General features: G+C 40.4%; 1 protein-coding gene across 3 annotated transcripts in view; it reads left to right on the forward strand.

Moving 5' to 3' along the window:
• Positions 1-4,259: 4,259 nt before the first annotated feature.
• The window catches only part of TRIM33 (tripartite motif containing 33), a 147,059-nt gene continuing 130,011 nt past the window's right edge, over positions 4,260-21,307 (forward strand). For all 3 annotated transcript variants that reach the window (XM_082832347.1, XM_082832348.1, XM_082832349.1), the window contains exon 1: positions 4,260-4,816. In XM_082832347.1, the coding sequence (XP_082688473.1) occupies positions 4,291-4,816 (526 nt within the window). In that variant the 5' untranslated portion in view covers positions 4,260-4,290. The remainder of the gene's footprint in view (positions 4,817-21,307) is intronic.

Genomic DNA, 21,307 nt, shown 5'->3' on the forward strand with positions numbered 1-21,307 from the left:
TTTAATTTTGGTTTTTTGACATGTGCTTTAGGAAGGTCCTTGCTCTGAAGCTGGACTTCCTGCTAAGTGCAAGGATATGCTAATCCAAGGTACATGTGCTTATGTACCTGTGTTCAGAGAAGTGAACTTTAAATCACAAGATGTCCCCTTTATATCTCCTGGCCTTACCCACTCATGATTGCTAATATGGCACATTAACAGAAATTCCCCAAATCTTTTTTTTTTTTTTTTTTTGGCTGTGCCACGTGGCTTGTAGGATCTTAATTTTCTGACCAGGGACTGAACCTGAGCCTTTGGCAGTGAAAGCGTGGAGTCTTAACCACTGGAATTCCCCAGAAATGCCCCAGATCTTAACCGCAGCTCAGCATTCCTCTGCTGGTCCTCATGACCTCTTCCATTCCCGCTGATGGCCGTAGTTGCTTTGTCCAAGAGTGGCAGAACCAGCCATTGCAAACCTTCACCCTATTCTTGGGCTACTCTGCCTCACTGTTGCCAACCTGCTGTGCTCTCACCATTGCTCACCTAGCTATGTCATTCCCAGTGCTCTTTCTCTTTTCTGGACAATTGTAAAGTTCTTTTCACTTCTGGTTACCAGCAATATCAGGGCAGTTTTCTCCACAGCAGAGCTTCTAGGCATCTACTGATAGCTCTCCTTTATTTCAGAACTGTGTTTTTCTTATAATGTTTGGGCAAGCCGGTCAGGGGTAAAAGATAGCCTAGGTTAGGGGAATGGCTGGATCCTTACACTTGCTGCTCAGTTCAGCCCACAGAATGGTTTCTCGTCTTGAGATTTTTCTCTGAGGTATCTTTGTTTCTCCCTCCAGTTCTGCTCCCTTCATGAACCTTTAGGTCTGTCTACTTTTACATTCATTTCATGTTTACCATGCGCCAGGTACAGTTAGCACTTTACAAATATTTAATTGTCAGCCTTGAAGTAGATCATACTAGTAACAAAAGCCCTTTTACAAATGAGGAAACTGAGGCAAGCGAAGTGAGTTACCCCAAATCACACAGCTAGTAGGTGGTGGAACGAGGCTTCAAACTAGGCATTCTGGCTCCAGCACAGACTCAACCTCCATGCAATACAGTCTCTCCATCAGACAGGTTTATCCATATCATACATCAGTCTTATGATTTCACAATTTCTCCTGCAAGAATTCTGGGTTTCCATTGCAAATTGAGAATGTAGCTGATTCAATGTCCCCAAGTACTCCATGACAATTTAATTCCAGGCACTGCATTCTCAGAGCACACAGTAAATTATATTGGTGGGGGGACAGTTTGCTCTCTATAAAATTATATCGTTTTCAAAAACAACACTTTTGGGCTTCCCTGGTGGTGCAGTGGTTAAGAATCCGCCTGCCAATGCAGAGGACACGGGTTCGAGCCCTGGTCCGGGAAGACCCCACTTGCTGCAGAGCAACTAAGCCTGTGCGCCAAAACTACTAAGCCTGTGCTCTAGAGCATGTGAGCCCCAACTACTGATCCCATGTGCCACAACTACTGAAGCCCACGCACCTAGAGCCCATGCTCCACAAGAGAAGCCACTGCAATGAGAAGCCCGTGCACCACAACGAAGAGTAGCCCTTGCTTACCGCAACTTGAGAAAGCCTGCGTGCAGCAATGAAGACCCAATGCTGCCAAAAATAAATAAGTAAATAAATAAAAATTTTTAAAAAGTGTTTAAAAAACAAGCAATTTTATACTAGATTTTTATAGTATTTATTTATTTTTTGGCTGTGCTGCGCGGCATGTGCCGAACCCATGCTCCCTGTAATGGAAACACGAAATCCTAACCACCGGACCATCAGGGAATTCCCTTGTACTAGATTTTAATAAAGGCAAGTCGTAGCAGGCATCAAAAGCTTAAGAAAAATGCAAGGAAACAAAGACTTTGGTTGAGAAATTTGGTCCACTAATTTGTTTTTTTGAAGTGAATTTGGAGAAAAGTCTTTATTTGCTCTTTATTATATATACACCTTATTTTTCACCACCTGTACAGATACCACCCTGGTTCAATCCACCATTATTCCTCGGCTGAAATATTATTGTATTAGCAACCTAACTGGTCTTCCTTCTTCCACTCTGACCCCCTACAAGTGATTTCTACAGTAAACAGCCACAGTGACTCTTTTCACAACTTTGGGTCTTTGATCAAAACTCATCCAAGATTTCCTATCTCACTCAGCATCTTAAAACTGGAATATAAGTATTCGGGTACTACAGTGGAGGAAATTTTTCCAAAGGGTACACAAGGATAGTTTTAAGAGATTTAATTTTATATTAATTCATATATATATATACACATATGTATACATGCATTTTTTAATGCAGTGCTTATGTCAATAAAAATGAAAAATGGAATTGATACAGGACTTTATCTCTTCCTAGTAATGTTATATACATCCATGCCTACACAAACTAAAAAAAAACTATGTCATCTCATTAAAAGACAGTCCCAATTAACATTTTACTTTTCATGTTTAATATTTATTTAATGAAATAGAACATTTTTGATCATGTACTTTTAAAATGGATGACGATGTTTGTTAAACTACTTGTTTACCTTTCCATTGGATAGATTTAAAAGTAATGTGACAATTAAAAAACGTTGGTATTGCAAAATGTCAGAAATGGCACTCTTTGCAACTATTTACACTCCTGATGAAAAATGTTAAGAATCAACTTATAATGTTCGAGGGAGAAAATAGTTTTTCTAAGTTCTTTTCCCAGGCACAGAAGTTTAAAAAGTTGAAGGCCATTTCTGTATATGACCTGGCTCCTTTACTATTATGTCATATTCTACTACTCTTTCCCCCTTCAAGCCACTCCAGCCACACAGACTCTTTGCTGTTCCACTTACAAGCCAAGACTGTGCCTCAGGCCCTTTGTACTTACCGTTTGTTCCTCTGCCTGGAACACTCTTCCGCAAGAGAACCACAAGCTTGTTCACCTATCAGCCGAGGCCTTCCCCAATCATCTCTAATCTCTTTTACTCTGCTTTTTTTTCTTCATAGCATTTATCACTCCCTGCACATATTTATGTCACTCTTCCTCCAGACTGCAAACTCCTTGAAAGTAAGGATCTCCTTTGTTCTTTGCTGTAATCCTAGCATCTCTAAAACACTACCTGACTCATAGTAAGAGGTCACTATTTTTGAACGAATAAATGAAAAATGTTTCGAGGTGGTTTAAGGACTTTTACCAGCTCAAGAATAACGGTTTCTTGGGAACACTGTCAGAAGAGGAAAGCACTTCACAATCCTAACATTAAAACAGCCGTAGTACTTGTTTCTCAATAAAGACCCTTCCTGAAAGCTTCTATTACCGACACTGTTAAGGCATTTGCAACCCAACTCCCGCCAGGGCACTAAGTGAGACTCTCAGGACATAATACTGGTTAGATCGTGACTCCCCAAACTGACGCACATCAGAATCAGCCAAAGCGCTTTCAACATTCATGAGCTCACCCCCACTTCCTGATGTAGGTCTGGGGTGTGGTCCTGGAACAGCTCTGCTTTGAAAAAGCTTCTCAGTTGATTGGTTTTCTGAAGCGTAGCAACGTCAGAGAATCAATCACCTTAAGAAGCTAAAAATAGCTGCTAAAATAGCTGTTTTTCCTCATTGGGTCTTTTCAGCCTATTTCTGGTACGCCACCAGTTAAAAACAAAAATCCTCACTTTACTGCTCCCCTGAGACACAACCATCCACAGGAACGCGGCCAGTTAAAGCACAGCGACCCAGGAGGCCGGCACCTCGGAGCCAGGAGGCCAAGGCGTCTGACCCCGCGCCGAGTGAGGTTTCGGCGGAGACGCGCCCGCCTCTGGGGACCTCGCCGCCAGAGAGACACTCCGGCCTTCCACCCTTGCCCGCTCTTCCCCGCACCATCGCCGCGGCCGAGCTCTTAACCACCCAGACCAAAGGTAGTTCAGCGTCAAGAGCCTCTGACTCTAAACCCTCACTGCGAGCCGAACTGCAACGGGGCGGACTCCATGCGCCGGCCACGGAGGTCAGGAAGGGCGGCCAGAACGTCTGCGCGCCCGCGCCCCAAGTTCCCGCCTCCCTCAGGAGGACGTCCGTGCGTACGTGCGCGCGCCGCGCCCGCCCTCTTGCAACAGCGCGACGCGAGGGTGGGGGCGCCGCGTGCGCGCGCGTTCTCGTTCCTTCGTTCGCTTGCCTGCTCGCTCTCGGCGGCCGCTCTCGTTGCGGCTGCGGCTGGGGCTGGGGGCGGCGGCGGCTGCGGCGGCGGCGGGCGGCGCGGGGCGGTCCGGCGGGTTCAAAGAGGAAAACATGGCGGAAAACAAAGGCGGTGGCGAGGCTGAGAGCGGCGGCGGGGGCAGCAGCAGCGCGCCGGTAACTGCCGGGGCCGCCGGGCCCGCGGCGCAGGAGGCGGAGCCGCCTCTCGCCGCGGTGTTGGTGGAGGAGGAGGAGGAGGAAGGCGGCAGGGCCGGCGCGGAGAGCGGCGCGGCCGGGCCCGACGACGGGGGGGTGGCCGCGGCCTCCTCGGGCTCGGCCCCGGCTGCCTCAGCCCCTGCAGCCTCAGTGGGCCCTGGAATTCCCGGGGGGGCGGTATCGACGCCGGCCCCAGCTCCGGCTTCGGCTCCTGCTCCGGGTCCCTCGGCGGGGCCGCCTCCTGGTCCGCCAGCCTCGCTCCTGGACACCTGCGCCGTGTGTCAGCAGAGCCTGCAGAGCCGGCGTGAGGCGGAGCCCAAGCTGCTGCCCTGTCTTCACTCTTTCTGCCTGCGCTGTCTGCCGGAGCCCGAGCGCCAACTCAACGTGCCCATCCCGGGGGGCAGCAACGGCGACATCCAGCAAGGTGAGCGGGAGGCCCGGCCCGAGGTCTGGGCCGAAGGGGATTTGCGGTGCCGAGGAGGATCTGGGGACGGAGGTGTTCGGGCCCGGGGCTGCTCGGACCGGCGTAATCCTAAGGGGTCTGAGGTGAAAGACACGGCTCCTGGGACAGTTTCCCGAGAAGCTGGATCTCCAGAGATACGGGGAGGGGTGCCGGCTGCGAGAGGCTGGGGGAGGGGACACCGGCTGCAGGGGAGGTTCGCGATGTGCGGATACGGGCCGGGAAGGGGTGGACTCTGGTCGAGCGCAGGTTCGGGAGCCGGTGGAACGGACTGTGAGAGAAGAGGGGGTCTGGGAATCCGCTTGTGAGAAGCATTTTGGAGGAAAGGCCTAGGCGCGAGAGGTGTTGAGGTGTAGTAGTTCAGAGATAAGGGCAGTAAGGATGAATTGCCTTAGAGGGAGAGGATTTGATCTGTTCAAAGCTAGGGGAAAGAAGGACTAGGGAGGTTAAAGGGCATTAGAGAATTTGGGGCTACGAGAAGCCGTCTAGTAGAGAGTAATTTTAGGATGACATTGAGAAGGAGGAACTCTGGAAGCAAAATAGCTGTGAGGGGCCTGCATGGATAGGGAAAAATCTTAAGGTTTAGGGGTGAAGGAGAAATGAACTTTGAAGGGAATTGGGGGTTAGGGAGAGCTGGGCATGAATTTCAGTTCCTTGTACCTTAATGAACACTTAGTGTTTCGGATACTGTGCTAGAATTGGATAAAATACTCAATGAGCTCATTCACAGTCCAACATAGGGGAAACAAACATATAAGGTACAGCAGTGGAGGTGGGTCCTTGGTACAGTGGCTGTGGCACAATCAAGAGAAGGTCAAGGAAACTTCACTGAAAAGGAAACCCTTGAGTAGGTTTCTTGAAGGGTGAGTAGCTCCCTGGGTTGGAGAGTTTTCAGGGCACGGGGCACCTTACACATCCCTGGAGCTAAGCGATGTGTAAGGTGATTGGTGGAAATTAGGTTGGTTTGATGGGCTGAATAGGTAGGGGGTCTGCAGTGCCTTATCTGAAACCCTTGAGACCAGGTGTGTTTTAGACATCAGAATAGGTTGGAAATTTTTCTTTTTCCTGGTAAGGTCTCTAACACTACTGCGGGGTCTGGGTTAACAACTCATTATCAAATATTAATGTTTCTGCAGTGAAGTATGTGAATATCATTCTAATGGGATAGACCAATAACCTCCTGCAATTCAGAGTGGGTTTTGTTGCAGAATTATGAAAGAACTTTAAAATTTCAAAGCTTTTGAATTTTGGAACTTCAGGTACGGAAGGGATTGTGGACTTGTACTAAAGGGTTTGGGATTCATCCTGTAGAATGTATCCTGTACAGTGTAGATAGATTAAAGGGAGTCCCTAACAGATTTTTGTATCACGAAGATAAAAGGATCACATTTATGATCTAGAAAGATCACTTGGGGGCACATTGAAGGGTAAGGGAAGAAAAGATCCAAGGCAGGGCCAGTTAGGAGAATCCTGGCAGTAATCTAGGGGAGAAGTTAGCATTTGGAGTAGGTAGTAAAGGACTGATATAAGATGTTAAAGAAGGAAGTGTTTTGGTATGGGGGAAAGTTATGGACTTCGGGAGAAACATTTGAGTTTGGATGCCTACTTTCTCACTTCCTACTTGTTACTTGGACAGATTAATTTTACAAGGACAAAATTACCTACCTCATACAGTTATTGATAGAATGAAGTGTGTTAAGTGACTAGTACATGCTAGTTATTAGTGAAATGGCAGCTAGTTTATTATTAGTGGTAACTAATCGTAAGTAGCTGTGGGAATGGATATGAGAGGCCAATTGAGACGAGTGAGAGAGACACACATGTCTAGGCCAAGTTCCAGGTTTCTTGTTTGGTGGGTGGCAGTGTCATTAACGCAAATAAAAGAATTCAGGCACAGAAGCAGGTGTGTGTGGGGTGGAGGGAGGATATAGTTATTTCAGTTTTGGGTTTGAAGTATTATTGAGATCTGCAGGTAAGAATGTTAAGAGTAATGGTTTGATTGATGGAGAAGATTCTAAATCATAATGGGTATGTAGAGGGTGGATATGGGTGTATAACTAACTGCTCATGGCCTCACTGAGTGTAGTAAGACATGTAGGATTCAGTGTTCTTGTGGGAACCTGGATTAGGTGAGAGATTTAGAGTAAACACAAGATGAAAATTGTGTTTGATTGATGTGGCTGAGGGACTGAGGTTATGAAATTAGCTCTGTGTTACTTATGCAGGAGAGAGAATAATAGTGTGTAAATTCCCTCTTCATTTCTCCATCTTTTGTTTTTGAACTAGGAGAAATAAGTAGATGGGACTAAATACTGTCAATCTTAAGGCAGTGTTGCTTTCTAACTGGTATCTAAAACAAATTAAGTCTGGAAGCCATCATGTTTTTAGGTAGGGAGTCTAGAAAGTAACTTAGTATCAACTCCTGTATGTATCCTTTGCTTTGCTGTTTAAAAAAATGGAACACGCTGTTCTGGAAGTAACACTGGATTTGGAGTCAGGGGACATAGTTCTGCCCCTTAATTGTTTTCTGGTTCTCTCAGGTTCATGTTTCTGTCCTTCAGCTTCTTTATCTCTACATGTAGCTAATAGTCCTTCACTTATATCTCACTAAATCATATTAAATAATGAAAGTGAAAATGCTTTTATAAACTGTGAAATGCTTTGCAAATGTAAGGTGTTATTGAACAGCCTGTGATTCCATTTCTGGTCTGGGTATCCATGGTTGGTAGTTTAGTTCACCATCTTAAGTGGTCCCGAAACAATGACATTACCCTCCCTTCTAATGGACTTTTTTTCTGTTTCTCTAACACACCAGAGTTATTCAAACCTTTTAGCTGTTCCCTTCAGATCGATGATTCTCCAAGTGTGGTTTCTGGACTAGCAGCATCAGCATCATTTGCAATCTTGTTAGGAATGCAAATTCTTGGGCCCCACTCAAGACCTTCCAACCAGAAATCATTTTTAGTAAGTCCTCCAGGTGATTTTGAAGCACACTAAGTTTGAGAACCACTATTCTTTTTTTTATATATATAAAATTTATTTATTTATTTATGTATTTATGGCTGTGTTGTGTCTTCATGGCTGCCTGCGGTCTTTCTCTAGTGGTGGCGAGCGAGGGCTACTCTTCGTTGCGGTGCACGGGCTTCTCATTACGGTGGCTTCTCTTGTTGCAGAGGACAGGCTCTAGGCATGCGGGCTTCAGTAGTTGCGGCACGTGGGCTCAGTTCTGGCATGTGGGCTCTAGAGTGCAGACTCAGTAGTTGTGTCACAGGGGCTTAGTTGCTCTGTGGCATGTGGGACCTTCCCGGACCAGGGCTCAAACCCATGTCCCCTGCATTGGCAGGCAGATTCTTAACCACTGCGCCACCAGGGAAACCCCAAGAGAACCACTGTTCTTAAGTGAAGGGCTCCTCACTTCAAATGTTGCCTCTGCAGAAAGACCTTCTCTTGATCACTGTGTTTTTTTTTTTTTTTTTAAGGGCTTTATTTTTAAAGAGCAGTTTAGATTTACAGCAAAATTAAATGGAAGATATGGAGATTTCCCATATATCCCTTCTCCCCAGACCTACATAGCTTCTCCCATTATCAACATCCCTCACTAGTGTGGTACATTTTTTAGAGTTGATGGCCCTACATCATAATCACCCAGAGTCCACAGTTTATGTTAGGGTTCACTATTAGTGTTGCACAATCTAAGGGTTTGAACAAATGTATAATGACATGTTTTCATCATTATAATATTATACATAGTATTTTCACTGCCCTGAAAATTCTGTGTCTGGCTGCTCCTTTTAAGGTACAGTTGGCTCTCTGTATCTGATGGGGGTTTTGGAACCAATCCCCTGAGATTGCTGAGGGACAATTGTAGTCCTCCAGGTCACTCTTTGACATATTATCTTTATTTCTTCATAGGACAGCTAAAGTCCAGAATGTTTACTTGTTTTTGTTTACTCATTTGTTCCTTGTTTCCCACTAGAATATTGTAGAGTGAATGTTCAATAAATAACTTTTGGATGAATAAGAATCATCTGGAGAGCTTTTTAAAATACCATTTTGGGAGTTTCATAGACTGTTTCAATTGACTTGGGGATGACACTAGGATTTGAATTTTTAACAAGTATCATGTGATTCTGATTCTGGAACCTGCCACACTTTGAGAGACATGGATTTAAATATTTTGAGGAGAAAGACTGATTTATGTGCTGTTGGAATATTTGGAAAAGGAAAATCAAAATAGATAATTTAGTTAATATTTGTTGAATCTCAATTGTGAGCTTTTTAAAGTGCTTTTGTGACTTTTATTTTTTATTTTTTTAGGTTTATTTCAGGTTCAGTCAGAATAGCTATCAGTAGTGGGTATGTACAATCTATAATGTATCAGTAAAAATACAAATATGTATTGATGCATCTGAACAACCTCTCAAATGAACTCTTGAAGGAGGTGAGACTTTTGTAGTAAGGCATAGACAGCATGGTGATGTGGATGATTATCTGGATTGGGAATAACTTGCATTGGGTTCTGCTGTTAATATGCTGTGTAGCCTTGGGCAAGTCACCTAGACAGCCTCTCCAGGTTTGCAATATGAAGTTGAGTTCCTATCCAGTAAAATTCTGTGTGATTCTGTTACTGTCTTTTATGCTAACTTTTTATATCTACATAAGTTTAATATTCTCATCTTTTGTGGGGAATAATCAACGTGGAAAAATGATTCTGTTTATGAATCTTCAACTTTTTGTGAAAAGTCTGAGATGGCAACAGTCATGTGGTAAGTGGGAGGGAATAACTCTGGGTATAGTGTGAAGAGCACCTCCTCACAGTGGTCCTGTTTTATCACTGAGCATGGTGAGCCACTCAGGGCAATCTTCTGTTTGAGCTCTTGGAAGTTCTTGTCCCAGGAGTACATGTAATATTTAGCAGTTTGCTAGTTCTGGGTGTGGCTTATCTGTTTCGGGATTTTTTTAGGTCCTACTTTCTCTAATGCTCTGTTTGACATAAACATGCTTGAGTTTTTGAATGATAACATAGTCATCAGCAATCAGTCATTAAAGACGTATCAAAGAAAAACACTTTTTAATATCTTACGGCATTGTGGTTGGTGAAATGCACACAATTCAGGAGTCAGACTGCCTGCATTCATTTTTGAGCTCCTTTATTTACTACTAGAATGACTGTGGATATGTTACTTAACATCCATAAATTGAGAGTAATAATAATAATACCTATTTCATAGTGTTAATTGTGCGGATTAAATGAGTTAATACATTGTAAATTGCTTCATAGAGTGCCTGGCGCCTGGTAAGCCCCCAATAAATTGTACTGCTGTTGCCTTTGTGATTACCTCTATCTCACAGTAAGCAGAAAAGAAAAGGCAGGAAGGCAAATTGTTGGTGTTTTTCTAGGTTTTTCTGACATCTAATGAAGTACAGCACACCAGACAAAGTAATTTGTATTCCAAACCTCTCTTCAGCTGCCTAAAACTTACAGTGTAAAAACTTGTAAACTAATGTTCTAAATCCTAAGTTTTTACAAGGTTTAATATCTGTACACCAAAAATTTCAGTTAGGGGAATCTAACTGCTTTTCATTTCCTTATATATACTCCTCTTAGCAGACACTAAATGAGAATAGTACCTTAAAGTAGATTCTCAAAGTTGGTCCATGAAACTCTGAGTTAGGGGATAGGGGGATTGTCTCTGATACCCTTTCAGGTGTTGGCAGAGTTGAAACTGTTTTCATTATAACACTGATTCATTATTTGCCTTATTCACTGTTCTGACATTTGTATAAATAATACAAAAGCAATGATGGGTAAGACTGCTTGGCACCTTAGCAGGAATTAAGATAGTGCCTCCAAAGCACTCTAAAAGTTATTGTAACTTTACCATCACATACTTAGAGTAAAACCACCGCCACCAACAAAAATTATGTTAGTTTTACTTTTATGTCCTTGATGAAGCAATGAAACTTGTTTTTAAAATATATATTTTTTAATATTTATTTTATTTTGGCTGCACCGGGTCTTAGTTGTGGCGTGTGGACTTCTTAGTTGTGGCGTGCGGGATCTAGTTCCCCGACCAGGGATTGAACCTGGGCCCCACGCATTGGGAATGGAGTCTTACCCACTGGACCACCAGGGACGTCCCTATTTTAAAAATCTTTATCCTTAATATTCTGTGCGATGAAATGGGGTAATGCATAAAGTGCTTCTGCTGCAGACTGAAGTGCAGTAAGAAAAGTACTTGTGCAGTTGTTTGAATTCCAAGTTGAATTAGCTGCTTTTTTTCTTGGAAAATAATTTTTACTTGAAAGAATGAGTAACAAACTGTGGTTTTCAAGAATGGATATTTGGCAGATATTTTCTTTAAAATGAATGAATTGAGCCTTGTCACTTCAAGAGAAACAACTGATGTTGTTATATGTTGCCAGTGATAAAAATTGAGCTTTTAAATGAAAATTAGGATTTTTGGGTAACTTGTATATGCCACCATGAGCTTGACAGCTTCTCAATATTTAAAGGCTTTTCTGATGAGATTGGTAGTGATATTAACACTTTTTTTTTTGATATTGTGCAATGAAATGTCAACATTTGGAAGATCTACATAGTGAACCAGTATTTGCCAAATGACCAGTGCATCATGTTACAAAATCAGGCGTAGGAAAAAGATTCAAAGTGCAAAATAGACCAATAGATTTTCATGTAAGGGCGTAGTAAAAGTTCATCACTATAGTTTGAAATTTCACATTGCAACTGATGTTTAAGAAATAAATAAAAACACTTTAAATTTTTTGAATGTATCAAAGAAGAATATCCACAGATTGTCTGAAAAGACTGTTAAAATACTCTTCCCTTTTCTTAAGTACATGGTTATATGAGGCCAAGTTTTCTTTATAGTCTTCAAACAAAACAATCTCTCACAACAGATTAAATGCAAAAGGGTATATACAGACATCTTCTATTAAACTAAACATTAAAGAGATTTAAAAGTGAAATCAGTGCCACTCTTTACTAAAAAATTTTTTTGGAAATTAGTTATTTCTGTTAAAAATGTTATTTAAACATGCAATGTGTTTATTTTTATTTATTATTATTTAATGTGTTTATTTTTAAATGAATTAATAAAATATTTAATTTTAATGAAACATTATTAATTTGCTATTAATTATTTATTACAATTTTAAATATTTTAAAATCTTCAGTTTTTATTTCTAATACTGTACACATGGATGGATAAAACCCATCCGAACAAATGCTTTTTAGGTCCTTGATGATTAAGAATGTAAGAGGGATTCTGAGACCAAAATGTTTGAGACCTGCTTCTGCGGTACGCGGGCCTCTCACTGCTGTGGCCTCTCCTGTTGCACAGGCTCTGGACGCGCAGGCTCAGCGGCCATGGCTCACGGGCCCAGCTGCTCCGCGGCATGTGGGATCTTCCCGGACCGGGGCACGAACCGCTGTCCCCTGCATTGGCAGGTGGACTCTCAACCACTGCGCCACCAGGGAAGCCCAGAGACCTGCTTCTTTAAAGGGACTATAACCAAGTGATAATGTAAAGTCATTAGGAAGAGTGTCAGACCATGGAATAGTAGAAGGTGGCAGATTCGTGCATTTATAGTCCTTCATTTTGGGGTACCCATCACAGTTCATAAAGAGCTTGCCCCAAATGTAAATGTAAAGAGGAAAAAAGTACTTAATAACTAAAATTGACCTTTTGTAAATAGCGTGCTGTAGATCTGCTGATTTTTTTTTTCATATTTATTACTGGTTGACTGAGTTCTATCATTTTATTTTCCAGAGGACAAGTTCTGAGGTTGGGATCATGGTGTTGGATACATTAATCTGTGTCTCCTCTGTGGCCACAAATTGTACCTTCATCCTTAGCCAGCTTCCAGAATGGACATTGGTCTCAAGGGAAAGTAGGAAAAAACAAGGATGAATGAACACAAATGCATCATTTTTAGAAAAATATTTAAATTCTATGCCTTTATGATACGTAAATAGCATGAATTACGTGGTTCTAGGGAAAAATACTTTTTGAATGCTTGTTACGTGCGATTTATGTTGTTGCTTCTGTGAATTACTTGTCCACATGTCTTCTGTTTTTTTTAGTTTGCTAACGTTTTTTTGTTTTGATTTACAAGAATTCTTGGTAAGTTCTACATACTGATCCTTTGTTGGTTATGTAAATTGAAGATTTGTTCTTAGCCTACTGTGGCTTAGTGTGGTAGCCAGCCTCTGAGGTGGCCACAGTGTTCTTCTCTTCTGGTATTCACACCCTTCTTTAGTCTCTTCTCACAGTGACTCAGGGCTTGTTTGGGTGACCAAGAGAGTATAGCAGAATTAACAGTGACTTCTGAGGCTTCATTAAAGGTATACAGCTTTTTCCTTACTCTTTGGATTCCTTGTTCTAGGCGAAAACAACTATCACTCTTGCAGTTCTGTAAAGAACTGGGGTCTGTTAACATCCAGCACCAACTTCCCAGCCATGGGAATGAGCCACTTTGGAGGTGGATATTCCAGCATGGTCAGGCTTTCAGATGACTGCAGTCCTGGCTGACATCTGACTGCAGCCTCATTAGAGGCTCAGAGAGAACCACTTGCCATATCACTCCCAGATTCCTGACTCAAAGAAACTGAAAGATAAGGAATTATTGTTTTACCCCATTAAGTTTTGGGGTAATTTGTTACACAGCAATAAACTAATACACTTGACTTTTCCCTTTACTCTTTAGTAAAGCTCTCTTTAGAGAGCTGTCTTTTGATATATGAGAGGTTTTTTAAAAATCAGTTTTCCCCCCATTTTTCTGCCTTTATTGCTTATTATAAAGCTATAGTAAACTTTGTTATTCGTTAAGGTAATTTCATCCCCCTCCACATATACCTTGTTCATCTTAAAGATTATCTTGACTGATCTTGGCTTTTAGCTCTTAAACATATTAGAATCATGTTGTGAAAGTTCATTTTAAAAACTTGTCAGCATTTTCGTTGGAATTGCTTTGAATATATAGATTAATTTGGGAGAAAATGCTATCTTTACAATATGGTATCTGCCTGTTCAGAAACATTACATGCCTTTCCATTTGCTTAAATCTTTTATTTTTGAATATTATATATAGCTTTTTTCCTAGAAAAGTCTTGTATGTCTTTTATGAGTTATTCTGATATATTTTATACTTTGTTTTTACTATAAATGGCTTCCCTTAAATTACATTTAGCTGTGTTTGCTTTGTTTCCTTGTTTTTCATTTTACTTTTTATTTTTTAAATATCTGAAGTGTACTTATTTCATATTTATATTTGATAATTCCATTATCTAAAGTTCTTGAGGTCCTATTTTACTATTACTTGCTTCTGCCTATTCCTGATTATTGTAGATGGTGTTCTCCAGTGTTTTATAGTTTTGGAGTTTGAGTGTGTTTACTAGGGCTTTAACTATGAACCCTGCCAGACCTGATTTTTGGCAACAAGCCTCCAAAGAGTATTTTGTCCTTGCTTCTGTCAGGTACCACCAGTGAAAAGTCACTGATGTTAATTTTTAGTTTGGTGTTTCTTAGAACTGGCAGATGTTGATTTAGAGTTTACCTTATAGGCTAACCTGTATTTGAAACTTCTCAGGAGAAAATTTTTTCCCTCACTCTGAAACCAGGGAGTGACAGTTTTTTTTTTTCTATGCTAATTGTCTGATTTATTTATTTTTTAAGTTTTACTATTATTATTTGCTTATGCACCCTTCTAACTGAGGGTGTAATCTTTCAAGCCTGCCTTATGAGGAGAGTCTTGCTTCTAATTATTTTACACAGGCTTCCCCATTCTTTGTTTACTCCCTTGTTTGTACATACTAAGAATCGTTAAGAGTAAAATTTCGGAGCCTTTGCATTTTTGAAGTTCTTTATTTTATTCTTCTATTTAAATGGTAGTTTGACTGGATATGGAATTCCAGGTTCAAATTTGTTTTTCTTCAGAACTTTGAAGGTATCTCCTCCCTTGTTTTAAAGTAGTCAGTGTTGCTCATGCTAGTCTGATTTTGCTCCCTTGTACAACCCCAGTTGGGTTTTATTTACCTCTTCTTGGAAACTTTTAATATTTCTTCATCCTTTTCTGGAATATAGTGATTGTTTCTATTTTTTTTCCTTTATCGTTTTTAAAAGTTCACTGTGCTTTTTCTGTTAGTCTTCTACTCTTCATTTATAGTAAGAAAAAGTTTAAACTTAAAAATTTTTTTCATAAGGACCCTCTCTCTTCATGCCCTTCCCCTTCAGGCCCCCCTTTCTCTCACTCTTTTTGGAACTGTTTCTATTTGAATGTTGGAGCTACTGGGTTCATACTCTCTCCTACATTTTCTCTTATGCTTTCCTTCTCTTTGTTTTCTTTCTTTTTTTTTTCTGGCCTCACCGTGCTGCTTGTGGAATCTTAGTTCCCTGACCAGGGATGGAACCGGGGCCCTCGGCAGTGAAAGTGCCAAGTCTTAACCACTGGACCAAGAGGGAATTCCCCTTCTCTTTACTTTCTTATTCAACTGACATTCTGAAAGATCACCTTGACTTTATTTTCTTTCTTCCCTTTCTCTTTTTTTTAAAAAAAATATTGGTTTATTTATTTGGTTGTGTTGAGTCTTAGTTGCAGCATGTGAACTCTTAGTTGCAGCATGCATGTGGGATCTAGTTCCCTGACCAGGGATCGAACCCAGGCCTCCTGCATTGGGAGCACGGAGTCTTAACCACTGTGCCACTAGAGAAGTCCTTGACTTTATTTTCTAACTTTGTTTTTTTCTTTTTATCCTTATCTCTTCTTGTCTCAAAGCCTTCCTTAAACAGTGGATAATCTTTGGTTCTTTTCCTATTTGAGTGAGGCAATAAAATTCTAATTGGAAGTTCTGTGCTTGTTAATTGTTGGACCTTACTTTAGATCAGGGGTTGGCAAAATACTGCCCATGGGCCAAATCTAGCCTGCTGCCTGGTTGTTGTTGTTGTCGTTTTTCAGTATCTTTATTGGGGTATAATTGCTTTACAGTGTTGTGTTAGTTTCCGCTATGTAATAAAGTGAATCAGTTATTTGCATACGTATATCCCCATATCCCCCCACCATGCGTCTCCCTCCCACCCTCCCTTTCCCACCCCTCTAGGTGGTCGCAAAGCACCTAGCTGATCTCCCTGTGTGATGCTGCTGCTTCCCACTAGCTATCTGTTTTACATTTGGTAGTGTAGGTATGTCAGCGTTACTCTCTCACTTTGTCCCAGCTTTACCCTTCCCCCTCCCTGTGGCCTCAAGTCTGTTCTCTGCATCTGCATGTTTATTCCTGTCCTGCCCCTAGGTTCATCAGAACCATTTTTTTTTTAGATTCCATATATATGTGTTAGGATACTCTATTTGTTTTGCTCTTTGTCATACTTCATTCTGTGTGACAGACTCTAGGCCCATACACCTCACTACAGATAACTCAATTTCGTTTCTTTTTAGGGCTGAGTAATATTCCATTGTATATATGTGTCACATCTTTTTTATCTATACCACTGTCGAAGGACATTTAAGTTGCTTCCGTGTCCTGGCTATTGTAAATAGTGCTGCGGTGAACATTGTGGTACACGACTTTTTTTAAAATTTTTTAAAATTTTTTATTTTTGACCATGTTGGGTCTTCGTTTCAGTGCGAGGGCTTTCTGTAGTTGCAGCGAGCGGGGGCCACTCTTCATTGCAGTGCGTGGGCCTCTCACTGTCACGGCCTCTCTTGTTGTGGAGCACAGGCTCCAGACGCGCAGGCTCAGTGGTTGCTCCGCGGCATGTGGGATCTTCCCAGACCAGGGCTCGAACCCGTGTCCTCTGCATTGGCAGGCAGATTCTCAACCACTGCGCCACCAGGGAGGCCCTACATGATTCTTTTTGAATTATGGTTTTCTCACGGTATATGCCCAGTAGTGGGATTGTTGGGTCATAATGGTAGTTCTGTTTTTACTTTCTAAAAAAATTTATTTATTTATTTATTTATTTATGGCTGAGTTGGGTCTTTGTTGCTGCGTGCGGGCTTTCTCTAGTTGCAGCAGCGGGGGCTACTCTTCTTTGAGGCGCATGGGCTTCTCATTGTGGTGGCTTCTTGTTGAGGAACACAGGCTCTAGGCTTGTGGGCTTCGGTAGTTGAGGCTCATAGGCTCTAGGGCACAGGCTCAGTGGTTGTGGCACATGGGCTTAGTTGCTCCGCGGCATGTGGGATCTTCCCAGACCAGGGCTTGAAACCGTGTCCCCTGCATTGGCAGGTGGATTCTTAACTGCTAAGCCACCAGGGAAGCCCTTATTTTTGGTTTTTTAAGGAACCTCCATACTGTTCTCCATCGTGGCTATATCAGTTTACATTCCCACCAACAGTGAAAGAGGGTTCCTTTTTCTCCACACCCTCTCCAGCATTTATTGTTTGTAGAGTTTTTGATGATGGCCATTCTGACCGGTGTGAGGTGATACCTCACTGTAGTTTTGATTTGCATTTCTCTAATGATTAGTGATGTTGAGCATCTTTTTATGTTTGTTGGCAATCTGTATATCTTTGGAGAAATGGCTATTTAGTTCTTCTGCCCATTTTTGGATTGGGTTGTTTGTTTTTTTTGATATTGAGCTGCATGAGGTGCTTGTATATTTTGGAGATTAATCCTTTCTCAGTTGCTTCGTTTGCAAATATTTTCTCCCATTCTGAGGGTTGCCTTTTCGTCTGTTTTTACGGTTTCCTTTGCTGTGCAAAAGCTTTTACGTTTCATTAGGTCCGATTTGTTTATTTTTGTTTTTATTTCCATTTCTCTAGGAGGTGGGTCAAAAAGGATTTTGCTTGATTTATGTCATAGAGTGTTCTGCCTATGTTTTCCTCTAAGTTTTATAGTTTTATAACCTTACATTTAGGTCATTAATCCATTTTCAGTATTTTTATGTCTGGTGTTAGGTAGTGTTCTAATTTCATTCCTTTATATGTAACTGTCCAGTTTTCCCAGCACCACCCATTGAAGAGGTTGTCTTTTCGCAATTGTATACTCTTGCCTCCTTTATCAAAGATAAGGTGACCATATGTGCATGGGTTTATCTCTGGGCTTTCTATCCTGTTCCATTGATCTATATTTCTGTTTTTGTGCCAGTACCATACTGTCTTGATTACTGTAGCTTTGTAGTATAGTCTGAAGTCAGGGAGCCTGATTCCTCTGGCTCCATTTTTCATTCTCAAGATTGCTTTGGCTATTCGGGGTCTTTTGTGTTTTACACCACCTTCCTGCTGCCTGGTTTTTATATGACTCGTGGGCTAGGAATGATTTTTACATTTTTAAATCATTGAACAAAAATCAAAAGAAGAATACTTTGTGATGTGAAAATTTTATGAAATTCAGATTTGTTTTCATGTTAAATTTTTGGGACACATTTAAGCCCGTTTGTTTATGTATTGTGTATGACTGCTTTCATGCTACAGTGGCAAAATGAGTAGTTGTGACAAAGACTGTGTGTGGTATTTATTGCTTTGTAATGACTTTTGGTGCACTACAAATTGCAGTGAAATAGTTATAACTTGATAGGCATATGTATAAGTATAGCATGACATTTACAAAAATATTTGTTACCAGTGCATACTTACCTTTTCAAACAAGAAAAGAGAAATGTGGATTTCAGATGTTACACTTTTAAGACACAGTGGAATGTGGGTTATTTTCCTTTAATGGCAAAGTGTTTATTACGCACTTTTACCATATTAGCTTTGCTAAAAAAGTATAACATGTGTGGGCAATACCAGACTAAGTATGGGACATGATATTCCCAATTCACAGGAAAGCAGTGAACAGAGAAATTAGAAAATTTACAATGAAATATTTCATCGCGGCAGAATTTCTTAAAAATAAAAAAATGAAACCACGGTTTTTTACTTTGAAATATGGTTCAGAAGTAGCATTAGTCATGGCTGAAATTCACAGCTTTCGCTCTTAATGTTGGTTGGCAGGTGATGGTCTCCCTTCTCATGTGCATACAATGTGACTGATTTTGGCTCTTAGGCTTTTGGCTGTAATCCAGGCTGTTTTAACTTTGATCCAATTTTCTTTCTCTGTTTTCCATTCCCTACTTTGTTGTATGGTTTCAAGGTGGGGTATCTGAATTAGTAATGGCAGGAGAGAATTAGATAAGAGTAGGTTTATTTGAATCTGACTAGACTTCATGTTCCTTACCTGTAGAATAATATCAGCTTCAGTTTAAATTTTTTTTACGTTTTTTTAATTTGCTTATAAAATTTTTCTCAGGTAATATTATTCTCTTTTGTTTTTTAAACAAATGAACTGAGGCAGAGAGGTAAAATTTTACCTAAATGTGGCTCTCCCTTGTGGAGAGAGTAGACCAGCCTCAGATAAATGCCTTCGGGGCACCTAGTAGTAAGACTTACGGGAGTATCAAAGCTTGCCTTACGTAAAAGGAGTAAAATTTAAACTTTAAAAATACTCCTTCCTGATCAGATGATACCAGACTGCCAGTTTTCTACCTTTGCCCTTATTTGGATCTGATTAGTTACTTTTATCTGAGTTGGATATAATTAATTTATAATTAGTTAGAAGTCATAGTTTTAAAAGCTTAACTATTTATGTAAACTTCTTCCTTTAGAGTGTTTCAGTAAGTGATATTGTAATATTTTAATAAGAATTAAGCATCATTAGAAGATGGTTGTTCAGAGACGCTAGTCTGCCATCTTCTCGGTCTGCTGGCTTCCCAAATAAAGTCGTATTTCTTGCCTCAAAAATAAATTAAAAAAAAGAATTAAACATCATTAGAATGACTAGTATTTTTACTAGTAAGGGAAGAAGGTAAGAGAATTGTCTAGTCAAATTTGGTAAAGTGATTGAAATGCTGAAAAATGGTGATTAGCAAGTTCACAAAAGTCTGTTTAACTGATGGTATAGGTGCCTTCAAAATTTTACTAATTCTGTACCAAACCCATATTATAATATACTTCTGTAATTTACCTACCTGTTCTTCCCACTTCTAAAAACACTCAAGTTTTTACATGTTCAAAATGGAATTAGGTGAATGGTTCTCAGTTGATGTGTCATAGCAGCATGTTACACTTGAGCACTTCACAGGTGTACTGCCAGATTCTGAACAGTGTGAAATTAATTTTTGTTACAGTGGCACATTTGATGTCTGTTTGATCTGTTGAGTCCAGTGTGTTGTTTAACGTGACATAAAACATGACACAACTTGCTTAATCCTTGCAGAAGCTTGGGAAAAGACAATCTCATGCCAAAGAAAAGTTGTATGAAAACTTTGCCTTTTCAGTAGAGAGCATGGTCAAGGTAGTAAACAGATTTGCTCATACAGAGTAGTTTTGTGATGGGAGACTAAAATATTGGTTTATTTTTAATGATGTGTGAGTTTTTAAAGTAAACATGCTATTGAAATATACATAAATGGAAGTATAAAAATCAAAAGCATATAGTTCAGTAAATACGCATAAACTCATTTGTAAGTCTAGCAACCAGAATGAGAAAGTACGTTATTAGCACCCTATAAGCCTGTACTCTTTGTGTCCCCTTCCTGTTACTACCTATGAACCTAACTTCTAACACCATGGGTTAATATGCCTGTGTTAAAATTTTATTTAAATAGAACTAAACAGTATGTACTAGTTTGTGACTGACTGCTTTTGCTCAACATTGTGAGATTATTCACATTGCTTATGATGGTAGTTTGTTCATTGCCTTCACAGCATTCATTGTATAAATATACTAAAATTTATTCATCCACTCAAATGTTGGTGATCATTTGAGTTTATAGTTTTTTACTATTATGAATGTGTTCATTTAACATGTCTTTTGGGGGAACATATGCACACATTCTGTTGATTACGTATCTTAGCGTGGACTTGCCGAGTCATAAGTTGCACATGAGTTCAGCTTTACTAGATATTGCCAAACAGTTTTCTTAAGTGGTTATATCAATTTACACTTCTGCCAGTAGTGTTTGAGATTAATTGCTTTATATTCTTACTAAGACATAACATTATCTGTCTTTGACATTTTAGCTGTTCTGATGGGCGTGCAGTGTAGTAGGATAGCATGGCAGTTTAATTTGCACTTCCCTGGTAAACTGTAAAATCGAGCACACTTTTTTATGTTTATCAGCCTTTGGATATCTTTTATTGTGATATGCTTGTTCAAGTTGTGCCCATACTTTTTTTCCTATGGGTTGTCTGCCTTTTCCCAGATGCTTTTGTGGAATTCTTTATATATTCCAAGCATGAGTCCTTTGTCAGATATACATCCTATTCTGTGGCTTGCCTATTTAATTGTATTTTTAAAACTTGAATTTATTTTAGCTTTTGAATAAGTAGTACTTTCACATGGCTCAAACGTTTAAAAAGTATACAGAGCTAAATAGTGAGAAGCCTTCTTTCCACTCCTTGTCCTCATCCAGTTCCTATCTCCCCCAATATATAACATGTGTTAATAATCTATTT

The sequence above is a fragment of the Leucopleurus acutus genome, assembly GCF_964270905.1.
Source record: "Leucopleurus acutus genome assembly, chromosome: 2".
NCBI lineage: Eukaryota > Metazoa > Chordata > Mammalia > Artiodactyla > Delphinidae > Leucopleurus > Leucopleurus acutus.